The 16,023-nt window shown below is 34.9% G+C and overlaps 2 protein-coding genes across 3 annotated transcripts; both read right to left on the minus strand.

Moving 5' to 3' along the window:
• Nucleotides 1-2,121: 2,121 nt before the first annotated feature.
• Nucleotides 2,122-5,891, minus strand: LOC126719195 (pyruvate kinase, cytosolic isozyme). Its single transcript, XM_050421776.1, has 3 exons — nt 5,462-5,891; nt 3,538-3,999; nt 2,122-3,225 (listed from the first exon to the last, which is right to left on the minus strand). Exons 1-3 carry the CDS (start codon nt 5,678-5,680, stop codon nt 2,413-2,415), a joined length of 1,494 nt encoding a protein of 497 aa, XP_050277733.1. The 5' UTR covers nt 5,681-5,891; the 3' UTR covers nt 2,122-2,412.
• A 2,239-nt stretch (nt 5,892-8,130) lies between these two features.
• LOC126719186 (glucosidase 2 subunit beta) lies at nt 8,131-15,721 on the minus strand. Of its 2 annotated transcripts, XM_050421771.1 has the most exons (17): nt 15,435-15,721; nt 15,231-15,350; nt 14,267-14,362; nt 13,521-13,760; nt 12,765-12,997; nt 12,215-12,307; nt 12,024-12,089; nt 10,734-11,058; nt 10,503-10,607; nt 10,311-10,412; nt 10,142-10,199; nt 9,947-10,015; nt 9,235-9,322; nt 8,938-8,999; nt 8,810-8,861; nt 8,615-8,712; nt 8,131-8,521 (listed from the first exon to the last, which is right to left on the minus strand). In XM_050421771.1, the coding sequence occupies exons 1-16, from the start codon at nt 15,550-15,552 to the stop codon at nt 8,650-8,652; spliced, it is 1,890 nt and encodes a 629-aa protein (XP_050277728.1). In that variant the 5' UTR covers nt 15,553-15,721; the 3' UTR covers nt 8,131-8,521; nt 8,615-8,649. The 2 variants fall into 2 exon arrangements, with proteins under 2 accessions (XP_050277728.1, XP_050277726.1); XM_050421769.1 differs by having other exon boundaries at nt 8,131-8,712.
• Nucleotides 15,722-16,023: the final 302 nt, after the last annotated feature.

The following is a 16,023-nucleotide window of genomic DNA, read 5'->3' on the forward strand; positions in this document are numbered from 1 at the left end:
GCTAGAATACTGTTTCTGATCTATGAAGTATGAAATCCTGATAATCTGAAAATGAAATGGAGAATATTGTTTTGGCATGATGGGTTTTTGACTCTTGTTTTTTTTTTCTTCTTTTCGTTTTGAAATCCGTCAGTTTTGTTGTGGGCATATATTCAACCAATTTTGGTCTTACATATATTCTAGCATTCTTGTTCTAGAATGCTAGAATATTGTTTCTGATATATAAATCCTTGGAAGTCTGAAACCAAGATGGAGAATATTTTGATCTATTGGTCATGTTCCTCTTTGCGTAGCAAACTCTTGACAACTTTCACTGTGTGGAATAATTTTTTTTTTTCTAGGGGGTGACCCACTTTTAAACCTTTTTTGCCGAACCAAATGCGAAACTAGTGCTGAGATTGAGGAATTATATTTTTTATTTAACTGATGAAATGTATAGATAAATTTTCTTTTGTACTTTGTTTTAAGGATGGATCTAGAAACTTTTCCTAACATTTCACACAGCCTTTGTCTTACTTAATTGAATTGCAAATGTACTTTGTAAGGTAGAGAATAATGGTAAGTAATGAAATACGTAGGTCAAAATTTGCGGTGGATCAATTAAAGATTTTTTGGGTTTTTTGGTCCCTAAGTATCTTTCAAAAAAAAGTATAAAATTTCCCAACTTGTCCTAAACATTAAACTGCGAAGCAAATGTATACTTCATATAAGATTAGAAAATATAAGCTGTAAGGTGTTATTCACGGCTTCACCTTGTCCATTCTTAGCAAGTAGTTCACTGGTATTTGGCGTAATTTACTGATGAAAATAAAAGAGGTTATAACCTTTTGCCAAATCTCTCATTAAAAAAAAAAATAATAATAATAATAAAATCATGTACCCTTTTGCATTAAATTTTTTTCTGAAATTCCCATTCGTGGCAAAGGATTTTTTTTTTCTTCTTCTTTTATTTATTTATTTTATTATTATTTTTTAAAATATATTATTTTAATCATGGATTTTTTTTTTGTCTTAATTCTTATAAAATAAAATAGGAAATTTGTATTCATCATATTTCATGGAATTAATGTGGGTTTTAAATAGTTTAATCGGTTAAGTTTGAATTTGGCTTACACAAAAAATTAATTGGTGTATTGGACTCATGATAACAAGCAATTACAATAAAACAGATGTCATAGATTCAAATCCTATCATATCTTTAGGGAAAAGAAAAAAGCTATGAAGCCGACATTTAGCATATGCTTTTAAATTATGCATTTAGGCAAAGCACGCAATGTGCTCTTAAATATAGGGATGACTGTATAATTGATACCCCCATCCCCTTCCATTTTCCATATGGGAAAAATTTGTGTGAAGTGGACATGAAACAAGTTGAGATATACATTTTATCCTTTAATGAGATGGCACCAATTCTAATGAGAGAGAGAGAGAGAGAGAGATGTTTTGGGGGTTAATAATAGGATGTGTAAAAAGATTAAATTTTATACACTTAAGAGGAAGCCTGTGGGTTGAGACATATATAATTCCTTCCTACTAAAACGAAAAATTTCAAGTCTTAGATGGACTTTTTCCAATAACATTTTTCAGAACTAATTTCCAAATGTTTTGAAGGAATCTGAATTTCAATTTAGTGAACAAAATTCCTATCTTTCAACATGGATTGAACCATCTTCAAATTATTGCATTACATTTTAGTTTAGGCAACCTTCCTCACATCTAGGTTGTAATGTGGATTTAAGGCTTTACAGCCAATCCTGACTGGTACCCAACCAACAACAAAGAATACTCACCATTGCCCACTTAAACAGAATTGGATACCTGTTTTGGAAATTAAAACAAGTTCTCATAGTTTGCATTTGGATCTAAAGGATTTAAAAAACAATTGCCAGGATAAATTGTTTGATATAGACTTTAACAACAAATAATGAAATGAGCTTTACAGATCATACTCCAAAGATTGTGCTTAAACAAAAACATTTTTTATATTATAGATTTAAATTAACATCTTACATCTAAATCTAATAATTTATAATGCTCTAATCCATCAATAAATTTCAACGATATGAAAATAAATAAATAAATAAAATTGCATTTTTCATACTCTATTTAAGTCATTTAAACTAACAACTGAAATCCAAATCTTTCTTTTAAAATATCTTTATCCAAAGGAACCACTGTGTCAAAGTTATATGATCAGACATTTGGAGATCTAAATCTCAATGCATTTTTCTCATCAAAACACATTTAATAGTAATAAAGGTTTCTGTACCCAGAAACAAAAGCAAGGTTGCAAAATCAGAGCCATCATCATTCGCTCATCTTTAGACTAGCCACTCCCGACAAGAGGCAAAAGAGGAAAAAGGGAAACAAAGAGAGAAATAGGCTGTGTAGGGAAAAGATCGGAAATGATCATCACTTGATGGTCAAGATCTTGATAATAGATGCATTATCAAGCTTATGCAATGCCACAACAGAATCTCCATTCTTGCAGAGACCCTGTTCCTTGGCAAACTGAATGGCAAACTCCAATGCTTCTTCTGTTGTCTCTGCATCAGAAGCCCTGGCAGATCCTGCACTTAAAACTGGAATCAATCCACGGAAAATTAGGCTATGCCTTGCTGGAGCTTCATCGCTGCACGACCAGTTAAACAAGTCAGTCTTAATCTCTGGGACAACCACAGACAAGATGGGCATGCCTGGCCTATACTTGGCCACCAATTTTGCAGAACTTCCTCCTCTGGTTAGGACCAAAATAAGAGTTGCTTTTGCTGAGTTAGCAGTTTTGACAGCAGAAGAAGCCAGGCTCTCTAATGGGCTCATGGGCACTGGCGAGTGTTGCATAATTCTTTTAAAGACGTCTCCATAATCAAGGGTGTTTTCTGCTTCTACACAAATTCTGGCCATTGTCCGAACTGCAAGTTCTGGATAAGCTCCAGCAGCTGTTTCACCACTCAGCATCACGCAGTCAGTGCCATCAAGAACTGCATTGGCAACATCAGTAGCTTCAGCTCTAGTTGGCCGGGGAGATTTGATCATTGACTCCAACATCTGCGTCGCAGTCACAACAGGTTTTCCTTGGATGTTACACTTGTAAATCATCACTTTCTGTGCAAGAAATATCTTTTCAATTGGGATTTCCATTCCAAGGTCACCCCGAGCCACCATAAATGCATCTGAATTTGCAAGGATGTCATCAAAATTTGCAACCCCTTCTTGATTTTCAACCTACCACACAAATTTCAAAATAAAACTTAAGTATCAGAATCAAATAGTCAAAACTAACTTGGAAGTGTAGACAATGCAGTACTGCTAACAATCTCATAGATATCAGAAAATATCCAGAAAAAACTTCCATATTATTCCAAATGAGTTCATGATGTATTCCCAATAAAATACCCAAAGTAGCAAAAACTGCCTGTTATCCTTTTTAATTGAGGCTAAGGAAATTTCCAAAGTTTGGTTTTGACTTCCACCATAGGCAGCATTGGTGAAACCACATTTCAAGATAATTTAAAGTTTCCACAAACCTCAACATACCTTTGACATGAGAAGTATGTTCTTAGCATGTTTCCCAAGCAGCTTCCGAACCTCCACAAGGTCTGAACCTTTTCGAACAAAAGACAAAGCAATCATGTCAATTTTATTGGGAATTCCCCACTTCAAGATGTCCTCCTGGTCTTTCTCTGTTAAAGTTGGGAGATCCACTACAACCCCTGGAAGATTAACATTCTTTCTCTCGCCAAGAACTGAAGAGTTCTCACAGCGACATCGAACCAAACCCAATTTTTTGTCACAAGCTAAAACTTTAAATGAGATAGTGCCATCTGCACAAAGTATCACCATTCCTGGCTGTACATCCACAGCCAACTTCTTGTAGCTCATGCAAATCATATTCTCATCACCCTTTATACTGTAGTCAGTAGATATGGTGATTTCTTGACCCAGTTTCAGCTGGATGGGTTTGCTATCTTTGAGAAATCCAGTTCGAATCTCTGGACCCTGTTACATCAATTAGGAATTAACTCTTTTTCTATATTTTTATTAGTAACTTGATCTAGAAACTTTAAAAGCTTGCCACTAGCCACTAGGAATGGCTAACATGAGATTTAGATAAAATGAAGAAGAACAATAACAACATTCAGAAATGAAAAAGGTGACAAAATAAATGGAAAAAGAAAAGTCATCACCATAGTTTCAAAGCCATTCTAAATGCCTTACTAAGGCAAATTTACAACATTGGTGTGTCTAGACAACAGTTTTTGTTTTTGATAAGTAACATATAGATTTTATTAAGAAAATAACACAGCCCAATACATAGGAAATGTACTAAAGGGACAAAAACATCAAGAAACCAAGTTACAATGATCAAGCAAAACAGGAAGGGAAAAGCAAGAAAAATATGGTAAAACTAAACACCATTTGAGAAGAGGAAAAAAGACAAAAGACTTAAAACTCAAGATTGGATTGTTCGCAACCCTCAAAGCTTCTAGCATTCCATTCCCTCCATATACACCACATCAAACAGTGCAGCACAATCCTCCATATATCTAGACAACAGTTTTTTTTAGTACATTTTTTGTTGTTGTTGGTAAACTACACAAGCCCAGGAGGTCTTGAACCCCAAGACATCACCCGCCAACCCATTAGAAATAAGTATCAGTTGAGCATAGCTCATTGGCTTGTATAAAACATCACATCCACTCCCCAAAACACACCTTCTACTCCCCACCCCAACTAAGAAAAAGTTGACCAAAAAACATAAATGATTCATATCACAGCTAGAGGGTCCAAAACATCACTACGACTTCACCTGCCATTACTGACCCCAGTGACCCTCTCCCATTTCCTGTTTACAATATAGGGTTGTTCTAATCATAGAGGTTGGGCCTTGATGCGATGAAAGTGCCTTGCACCAAAGCAATAGGTCACGAGTTTGAGTCCAAGAATCAACCTCTACCAAAAGATTAGAAACAAGGCTTCCTACCAATCACCTCTCCCAGACCCCCAAAAAAAAAGTAGGAGTTTGTGCAAGTATATTTGAGATTCTTCTTAATGCAAGTCAGTATTTATATTGTCAAAAAGATAATAGACAGTTTTAAATGTGTAAAAAAACATAGATTGTGGGATTGTGGTCCCTTGCACAAGAAACGAATGGCAGGACTCATGGTGAACACTCGGAGAAAAATCAAACACCACAGATTGTGCAATGAGAGTTCAAATCGTATTTGTTTGATCCAACAAACTATATGCCTATACGAATGGGAAATCATGCAAATGAAGAGAACAGAATATAAAAGACAAAACCCCATATGGGAAATTACAGAAAGGTCACCCCAAGAAGCACAGAAACAAACATAGCCAAAAAATTGGACCACGAAAAGCAAACAAAGAAACCGATCGAAAAAAAAAAAAAAAAAAACTGAATACCCAGATGGAGAAAAGGTCTGGAGAGATGGTTTACCTTGGTGTCAAGCATGACAGCACAGAGAATACCGGTGTTTTCCATGGCGGTTTTGAGATTGTCGAGGGTTTCCTGGTGGTAGTCGTGAGATCCATGAGAAAAGTTGAAGCGAGCGACGTTCATGCCTGCTCTGAGAAGCTTTTCTAGCATAGGAACCGACCTTGACGCGGGTCCCAAAGTGCACACGATCTTGGTCTTAGGTTTCTGCTCCATTTCCATTTCTTAACAGAAACGAAGAAGAAGACGAAGACGATGATGAAGGTTGAAAAAACAGAGTAAATCTCAGATGAAAAATGAAGAGGAAGAGTCAAAAGAGTTTGTTGTGTTTTGTGATTGTAAAATCTAAATATAAGGAGAGAAAAGATGAGATTGAGACTTGAGAGAGAGTTGAAAAGTGGTGTATGTCAATGGCTCAATGCCCCCTTACTTTGAACAATGTAATAGGTTTTTTTTATAGGTTTAGAAGGAGTGTTCTTCTGACCCCACCAAAAAAAAATTAAGAAAAAAAATTAAAAATATTTTCTTGGTGCACAAGGTGTCCTACTTCAAAAAGAAAAGTGTTACTCTAATGAAAAATATTTTACTTATAATATTTTCACAATAAATTATGATAAGTTGATATTGATTTTAAATTGAATCAATTGTCATTTAACAAATTGACACTTATCACCGTTCATCTTTGGTGCAGTAGTTATTCTATAAATATAAATATTTGTAGAGTGTGAGGGATAAGAAATGAGATTCAAGCTTTTAAAATTAAAATACTATTTTGTAAAAAAAAAAAAAAAACCGACACTTGATTTTTCATGTGAAAATATTATAAAAATATCTTGTATAGGCACATAGCACACGATAAAAAGAGTAATAAAAAAAAAGAAGGTATTATATATATATATTTGGTGCTAACGATTATTTATTCCAAAACTAACTACTAGTTGGATATGCTTTTTTGTGTTTATCATAAAAAAGAGAATATGCTTTTTTGTTTATTGCTTATTAAAGTGAGAAGGAAAAGTTTTTTTTTTTTTTTTTCAGAATACCGACTCTTTTTGTGCTGGTCTATTTGGATAGGTTTTACTAATTACTTATTACTTTAAATACTTTACAAAAGATTTATCAAAAAAAGTAAATAGTAGAAAAGAAGAAGAATATTTTCAAAGTGTGTAAAAACTAAAAAGTAAAAACAAATCAAAATAAGGTGAAAAAGCCTAAAGAATTGGCTTTCTTTGGAAAACGAAAAACGGTTCAGAGCTGTCGGCGGTTGCCGTTAGTTTTAGAATTAGAGCGTTTCAAGAGGAAAACCAAAGGGCTGCTATCAAGTATCAACGTCAACAATATTATTGAACTTGAAGTTTGAATTGAACGCACCAAATGTTTTCTTTCAAGAAAATTGGCCTTTGAAGTCTGAACAGGTGTGAAAAATGAATTGGGTCCTCTTGAGTCTTGTCTTTGTATTTTTTCCGCATATTCTTATATAATGTTCCCTAAACCCAAAACACATAAGGAAATGTCTTCCACTTTGACAAATTTTTTACTCTATTATGGTCAAAATTTCATCATGGTATCTGGCTTTGCAAATTACTAGAAGGTCTTTTTTGACCACCATGTTGAATAAGAGTATTTATTATTTCTCATTTTTCTGGCTCAAAGGGGTTCATAATAAAGTAGCCCAATGTTTTGAATGGGTACTAGTGGCGTTTCATGCCCACAGGCCACAGCCCATAGCACAAGGCCGTTGATTGCTCATAATGAAATTCCAGGATCAGACCTTTACCAAACCACATGCTCACAAAGTTTAGTAAAACCTTGGGCTATTGCCTTTAAACTGGTGCAAACTGCGAAGTCCAAGCACTTTTACAGTTGGGTTGGTTGTCTCATTTGTCATCACAGTTTCTACGTGTTTAACTGACAATTTCATTATTAAAAAGATAGTCGGCAGGCAATCACGGGAGTATGTTTAAATCTAAATAGGTCGTATCAACAGACATCGCAAGGTGCCATTTAAGAAGTTGCTGGTTTTATAATGAATGAGCCAATGGAAATAACATATTTTTTAGTTTCACTTATTACTTTAATTATATTTTCAGCCCCTCTCATTAATTCATGCCAATTAATAGACAAAATTTAACTACAAAATTGATTGTAGGTTAAAGTTACAACTTTACTCAATATCATTAACATTATTACATATTTTAAAAATCTAACCATTATATTATATGTTCTTTGTACTCTTAATATATGTGTCAAATTTTGTGACAATTGGATATTATTTATTAAATGACCCATAAGATTATATTTTATATATAATTTTAAATTACAAAAACTTGTAATTTAAACAATTTATCGATGATATAACTATTGATTTTTAATTTTCTAACAAGTATGAAGAATATAAGAAGAAGATGTAATCCAATCATAGATTTGTCAAAATTCATATTTAATAAAAAAATATTAAGTAAGGTTGTAGTTTTAGATTATAATCAATTTTATAACTAAACTTTACCCCCAATTAATTATTAACTGAACCTCACAATAACTCATCTTTAAAGGGTATCACACGGCGCCCGTTAACATTTTCCTAAATCTAATACCACTTCTGAATCTTGACCCCCACAATGATATATTTTTTTAAAAATAATTGAACTCAGTTACACTTGAAAAAACAAAGATTCAACTAAGGGAAGTGCTTTCCACTGATTATCATCACTAATAATACTAACTATCATGTCTCCGAATCAACCACTCCAAAAAAATTAAGGATAAGACTGCTTGCTGGTGAAGTTTTGTGCACTAGATGTATCATTTTGTGCAACAATCATACTTGACTTTTAGTATTACTTAGTACTATTACTTAAATTAACCTCAATTCAAGAATATAACTCAGGATGAATATCAAGACAAGTCTAGCTAAGCCCAACTTGAAATGAGGTCTCCCAAGTCCCAAGGCTCAACCTCAATCCATCTCCCCCACAAAAAACAGCTGCCACATCAAGTGTGCTCCAGAACAGAAAAATTTCAGGAGTCCACTTCAAACGTTGCATTTAATATCTTGCAAACTACCTGCCCAAAAGCCGCATTATACATCTCTTAACCTTGGACATTGAATAGATTAGTTTCCCATGATCAAATGATTACTTTAACCAGTCAGCTTACTCTAATCCATTCGAGGGCGAATCCATCCAGAAAGTTCAAAGTTCATCGTGGCTTTGTGGTTGTTCTTTATTCATCAACTCTAGTTTATGTTGCAGTTCCTGTCACATTTCATTGTTTACCCATTCCCCCGTTAAGATTTAGTGCAGGAGAGAAGCGACAAACACTGCAAATTATTTAGGATTGAGAAAAAAATACCTTAAGCTTTTCTTCTAGGCAAAGAGCTGGGGTAGATAACAATGCCACATATCTGCCATGAGAAAATTAACAATGAGAGAGAGAGAGAGAGAGAGGGAGGGAGGGAGGGAGAACATAACAATTCTTACTCGCAACGACTTGGTTCATCTACATCAGCAACCTCATTTTTCAGTCCACATCTTAGCCTGACCTGAAAATCAACACAGAGAATTGCAGGGAGATATTAAGAAAAAGGGCATTTAGTTCTTTTCAGTGGCACTTCTAGTAAAACTTGGTGGCCTACAGTAACAACCTTTTCTTATAAGCATGGTCTGCCAGCTAAAGCAACCACTGAAAGCCACAACCTCACTAACCCTTTGAAAAAGGGCATTTTACACCAAAGAAAACAAAAACATGACCCAACTTAATAGCATGAGAATAAGTACCTTCAAACTTCTATCAGGCCCATTCCAGCATTTGTCACCATTTGAAAACACCATGACTCGGTATGAATCCTCAAATTTGTCCCAGCGCCTATGACCCAAAGAGAAATGGAGAAAAAGAAACAGCAAGTAAGCTGATTGAGAATAGAATAAAACACATGAGAGAGAGATGTCACAGCAAGTAGAGGGACGTTGCGTCCATGTGCGCACACGTGTACACAACGTATATCAGATACAAATAAGACAAACCCATATCCTTGAATATTTCCAAAAGTAGCACCAACAACTGGCCACAACTCTATTGAGAGCAAACCAACAAGATAAGGTGGTCTGTATGCATTAGAATGGTTCCATTTATTTGTGCTCCATTCCAGGAGATGTAACCAACTGAGAAACGGCACAATTATGTCATAAGTTTATTGTTCAATGTTGCATTCTTCTTGATGCATGGCTATCAATCTAGAATTAAACTGATTGGTTCAACAGCTAAGATGCATTCAAAGTCTCTGACAAAGATCTCCCGGGTGGAAGAACTAACAATAATAAATTAAAAAATATTGCTGACACACCGAGAAATAGACAACAAATGATACCTAGATAATATTGTTTAGATCCTTCTTCCAGTTTACCTAAAATATCACCTCAAAATATATACACACAAAAAGAACCAGGGAACCTAGAAATGTAAGGGAGAATATATGTAAGAGATACCAACCCCAAACGAGTTGTAGTATGACTCTCCTCCTGGGAAGCTTGTTTGTATGGGCAGACTTTGTAAACATACCTGAACCAAGATTTTTTTATTGCCCAAATGTTAAAAAAATTTGAAAATAAACAGTATTGCAATGTACTTAAAAACCCATTATATTGTGAAGACAATAAACTATTAGACTAAGACAAAATTTGTAACTTGTTCTGCTTGCTCTCAAAGCAACGATCATAGAATGAATAAAACTCCTTCTCTGGCCCTGCAAAAATAAATCTGAGCTTAGTGTATGGAAGCAAGCTAACAACCAACTTTCTCACAGTGAAGACAAAAGCTACAGCATAAATACAGACACAGTTCATTATGTACTAACCAAAATCATGTTTAAGCTTCTGCGACAAACTTGATATTCTTGACTGAAGTTTAGATAACTTGGCACTGGAATCATCATATTCTTTGCGTACACTAGCAGCCTCTAAAGAAGCCAAAATGAAACAGATAAGCCATTTCCTTGCACTTATTTCCAGTGTTAGTAACTGAATATAGCATAAAACTTCAGTTATACCTGTCTGGTTTACTGAAGTCTGGAATAAATTAACAGCACGTAGAATGTTGTGTACAGTTTTTTGTATCTTCTCCAACCAAGATGGGTTACTTGGGGTTGTTATATCTAAAAGATAATTTGGTTAGTAAAAAATTAGGAGTGTATCATTATAAAAAACAACTAGATTTTATTATTATTTTTTTTTAAAGGAAGCACAAACAACAAATTCACCATGAACAAACTGTTGCAAACCTGACAAGTCTGGCTCAGTGTCTAAGTCAGATTTGTATGAACCAGAATCATAATGATCCTCCTCTCTAAAATCTTCATCTACCTCATCTTCTATATCTTCATCCTCATATCTTTGGTTGTCATCATCTGTTTCCGAAGCATAGCCATCATCTTCCTCATCATGTGTGGCCTCGGGTATCTCCTCATGGCCTCCATGATCTTTATCTTTTACAGCATCAACTTCTTCAGTTTGTTTCTCAGTATTCTCTCCTGTCCAGCGAGAAGCAACAAGGCGACCCAACTCTTCTTTCGATAACCCCTCAGTATTTTCAGATGCATCATTCCCCTAAAGATACCAAGGGATGTTGTAATTTAAGATTCCAAGAAATTTTGAAACTTTGGAAAATGCCCCTCTCCTCTTTGGAAAAAGAGAAGGCTGATGATAGAAAACATATCTTAATTCTCTCTCTCTCTCTCTCTCTCTCTCACACACACACACACACACTAACATATCATTTATACTTAAATTCAGTCAAAGCTACTACACATTGTAAAACTTGAGAATGTAACATACACAAACTCCAACACCTCACAAAAACCATTCCCCACAGATATTAGTGATTCATATGTCCTAAATGACTATTTCTAGTTGAATGTCCAACTAGAAGTAGTCAACATAATATTTGCATACCCTCATCCACACTCACCCTATAATTTTGTATATAGAAGTTTTATATTAAAAATATCAATCAATGTGGACTTGGTCCACCCTAGACTAGAATTTTATTAGACTAAAACGAAATCTTAGTCATTTTCACAATCTCAAAGGTGAAAATTGCCCACAGCTGTACACTGCTCTTTTTCCTCAATCCTATTTACAAATGGTGCACTTCTTCAACTTTTTTCATTTTGTTGTCTTCAATTCTTTCAAATATTTATCTTTATCTTTACCTATAAGCAAATGAAACATACATACCATATCCATAACACAATGATATTTGTAAGAAATAATAAGACAATATGCCAATAAGCTATAGCTTAATTGGAATTTCGTTCTCCCATAATAATTGGTTGGAGGGTGAGATCATGGGTTCAAGACCCACTAGGTATGTGTGTAACTTACCAATCAAAAAAGGAAATAGAATGACACTTTATTGAATGGTTAGGTATTTAACAAACAACTCGGGCAATCAAGTGGTATGGTAAGTTGGATTTGGAGATATAATAGAGGACATGAATGAATAAAGTTATATTTCCAATTAACAGAATTGAGGAGAAAAATATCACAACACTGGATTTATGAGGAGATACCTTGCTTTCAGAATCATGAACAGTTTCAGGGATAACTGCAGACTCTTCCTTCGCTTCTGCTGCATGCTGTATTGAGATAAACAAATCTAGAAGATATCAGATAATGACATTCTTCGGGAGTTCACTTCCCTCCATATCTAATTTGGGGGGGGGGGGGGGGGGGGGGAATATAACTTTAGGGAGGACTTTACCTGTTCTACTCCATCAACATGAGATCCTTCGTTCCCAGAGTCATCACTGTACTCAACTTCAGCTTCTGACTCATCATTGTCGGTTGCAACATCCTATTAAAAGGCTGTGAATGAGAAACTAGTAGATATAAACTTATTCACAATACAGGGGAAAAGTGACTATTGTCACAGGCCAAGCACAGCTAATTCGCCACCTATGTATATACTTCATTATACACAAGTTTGTGGTTGCATGCAGGCACGGGCACCAATAAGTATATACAACATTTTTCTGACAAAGTTCAATAGTAAACACAAAAATTCCAAATGAGGCTATTGAAGGAAGAATAATCACCCACAGTTTAAGAAGTTTCATAGTGTATCATGTATTCTCATTTCATATTTTAGCTTAACTAATTAAAGATGTGCACAATATGGGCAGTTTATAAGCATTTGTCAACCCTAAAATTTACAATGAAGAGAAAATTATATGCAATTTTATGTACAGTACACAATACGTGTAAAGGTTGGTTGAAATTCAGCATCATATTAATTTGATAGTTAAAATAACCTGATCTGCAGAAGAATCGTCCACAGTTCCTATGTCATCAACATGCATACTTTCAATGGGTTTTTCTTCATTGTTAGTTTTCTCCTCAGCTTCACTTGTCCCCTGATTAGCTTCCTGCTCAGTTTTGCTCTTTTCCTGGTTAGCCTTCTCCTCAGCTTCTTTTCTTTCCTTCTCTTCTATCTCTTTCCGTAATCGTTCTTTCTCCTCTGCCTTTTCAATTTCATCCTTACGCTCTACATGGAAGGTGATGCAAACAACAATTACATGGTGGTAAACCTCATATTACCAAACAACCACGGAGGATATTCAAGTAAGACATCAATATCTATCAGCCAGAAAGAGGACCAAGGTCATTAGAGAAAAATAAAAACTCTTATGTTTTCTAGAAGATTAACAGCAGATGGCTCATCATGTCTCTTTTAGTCCTCTTCATTACAAATCAGAATAGCAACCTTTGTCCCCTTATTCTCAAATGTAACATCGCTGCATCAGTCTATAACTATATTCTGTTGAAGTTATGCAGTAACTAGAACATCTTCTAGTAGTTCCTAGCATTTCAAAACAAGGAAATTGCTATTTTCTAATTGGAATATTCAAAATGTGGCTCACCACTTGTACTTAATCTTCTAAACAAAATATTCAACTTTGACTAGCTGGGCTACAACCTAGGGATAAGCACAATGATTACGATTATATTTACTTGAAAATAAACAACAAGAAAAGGGCACAACATGGACACAAGTCACACAACTATACCTTTAAGCTGTTCAACAAGCACCTTCAGTATTTTTTCTTCGTCTTTCAACTTTAACAGTTCCGCCTCATCTTTTGCCAGAGATAGTTTTGCTTGTTCAACATCCTGCTTTCGTAAAGTGACACCTTCTTGATATGTAGCAATCTTTTTCTTCAACTTGTCTCTGGCCACTTTGCCAGCCTCCCAGCAAGTATTTGGGCACTTCACCTTACCATCATACTCATCACTCCCATCACAGCAGTCTACATATCATAGACAGGTAAGATTAAATTACAAAGTGAGTCAGGTAAACAATTGAGATACAACAGAAAATCTAGAAACAAACAGCGTTTAAAGGAAGATGACAAAACTTCTTAGTTGCAAGCCCATGGAAGTGAAGGTATAAAATCAAAGGCAGGAAACAGTTTTCCTTCAAGGTACACTGAACAATATCTTTTAAAGAAAAAATTATTTCTATTCAGTTCCAAATAGCACTAACTGCTCTCTCCTAAACTGTCTTTTTTTCATTTTTTATAAGTAAGGTCTCCTAAACTGTCTTGGATGTTACCCCTTTATTTCTTACGATATACCAGGCTTCATTCAATCCTCTTAGTGTTGCATTGGATAAGAGGGAAAATGATAGTTGGGTTGGCTACTTCAGCATTGAAAAATGTAACATTTCTTGTATAGTAATTAAAGTCAAAAGGAAAGCTCATCAAGTAAAAGCTAAAAAGTGAAGTGGCCAGTCAATGAAGCAAAAAACACTTACCACATATAGCATCATTCACTCTAGAAGAATATAAGAAACGAGGAGTATGTCCTGAATTCCGACAATAGAATTTTCCCAAAGGGCATGCCGAGGTACCTAAAATCCACAAAAGAATATGTGAACTAAAGTAATAGAGAACTAACAGAAATATCTTTCATAATGAAAAGAATTACAATGACTTGTACTTCAAGTGCAATGATCAAAGAAATAAATGTGGACACCTAATTCCATCTACAATGAAGACAGACCCTTCGCACAGGTATAGATAAACAAAAAACGATTTACACAGTGTGATATGATAATGTAATGTAATTCCCAATAGAGCAAAAAGAAGGCTCTCTCTCTCTCTCTCTCTCTCTCCACCACGTGGGACAGCAATTCTTGAAAAATTCAGATAGAGCATGGTGGGGATACAACAATTTATTTATATGTTTATTTTAAGTTTGAAAATCAATAACAATTATCAAAATTTTTAAAAATATATCTAAATTCAAAGTTTTTTTCAAAAATAAAAATTATGTTTTTCCTCCACACAATGAGGACATGTATGTAGGATTGTCCCCCGCTGGCTTGTCTGACAAGGACAAGTGTCGGACACGGACATGCTGGAGATTTTTGAGTGTATGGGCTTCTTAGGAGGTAACACTAACACCAAATCCAGGAGCTTAGTGCAGGACCCCTTCTAACAAATTGAACAAAAAGTAAGGTTGAACAGACTACCTATGCATAAAGGTTGAACAGAAAATCAAAAAGTGAAACAGGAAATCTCCATATGCATCTATTCCTGAATGATTTTAAAGCTAAACATAAAAAATAAAGACAGCCCATCTTCCAATATGGTACAAAAAACAACCAAACATATATGATTTCGTTGATTTCTAAGAAATTAAAATATACCCATTTGATCAAAATAAATGAATCAATGAGAAAATTTAATAGACGGGTAGAGGAAAGAAATAGATACCAGGCTCGTCAGTGCCATCAGGGCAGTCACAGAAGTCATCATTGAGCTGGGTTTTGCTGAATTTCTTTGATCCATCTTTACATTTTATCCAATCCGATGATGCCTTGTAATATTTCTCATCTGTGTTGACAAAAAATACTTAATACCATCAATATCCAATTAAATCAAAAAAAGAAAAAAAGCTTGTTTAGGAAATGGGGTCACCTTCAGGAGCAATTCCGAGAAGTGGGTGTTTGAGAGGAGAGGAAGATGAAAATACTGATCCAAATATGAAAGGTGAGATCAAAAGCGCAATACATATGAGACCCAAACTTGGCTTCATCTTCTTCTTCGGAGTTCTGCCCAATGCACCCACTTTTTCTTTTCTTTACTCTCTGTGATTTGTTTTAGCTCCAAACGAGCGAGAGAGAGAACTGAAGACCTCTTTGCCGAATGGGGAATGTGGCGTGATAAACAGAGTGGTCAAAATTAGGAAACCACAATGAACACAAGCGTTGGGCATTGTCGAGTGCCAAACGACGTTGTTTTATTCTACACACTTACTGTACTGAGGTTCGGTTTCTATGTTTGCACCTTTTGCCTTTATATTTGCATCTTTGCCCCCAAAAGTTTGGAATTATTTTCATTTTTGTTCTTTCAGTTCAATTTTCAAAATAATCATTATATCCATCCACGTTAGTATTATGATTATTAAGGGTGTGTTTAGATACGGTTTATTTTGTTGAAATTGAAAACTTATTACTGAAAGTATCGTAGATAAAGGTAAAAGTTAATTGAAATAATATACAGCCTA

The sequence above is a fragment of the Quercus robur genome, chromosome 1 (assembly GCF_932294415.1).
Source record: "Quercus robur chromosome 1, dhQueRobu3.1, whole genome shotgun sequence".
Classification (NCBI taxonomy): Eukaryota; Viridiplantae; Streptophyta; class Magnoliopsida; order Fagales; family Fagaceae; genus Quercus; species Quercus robur.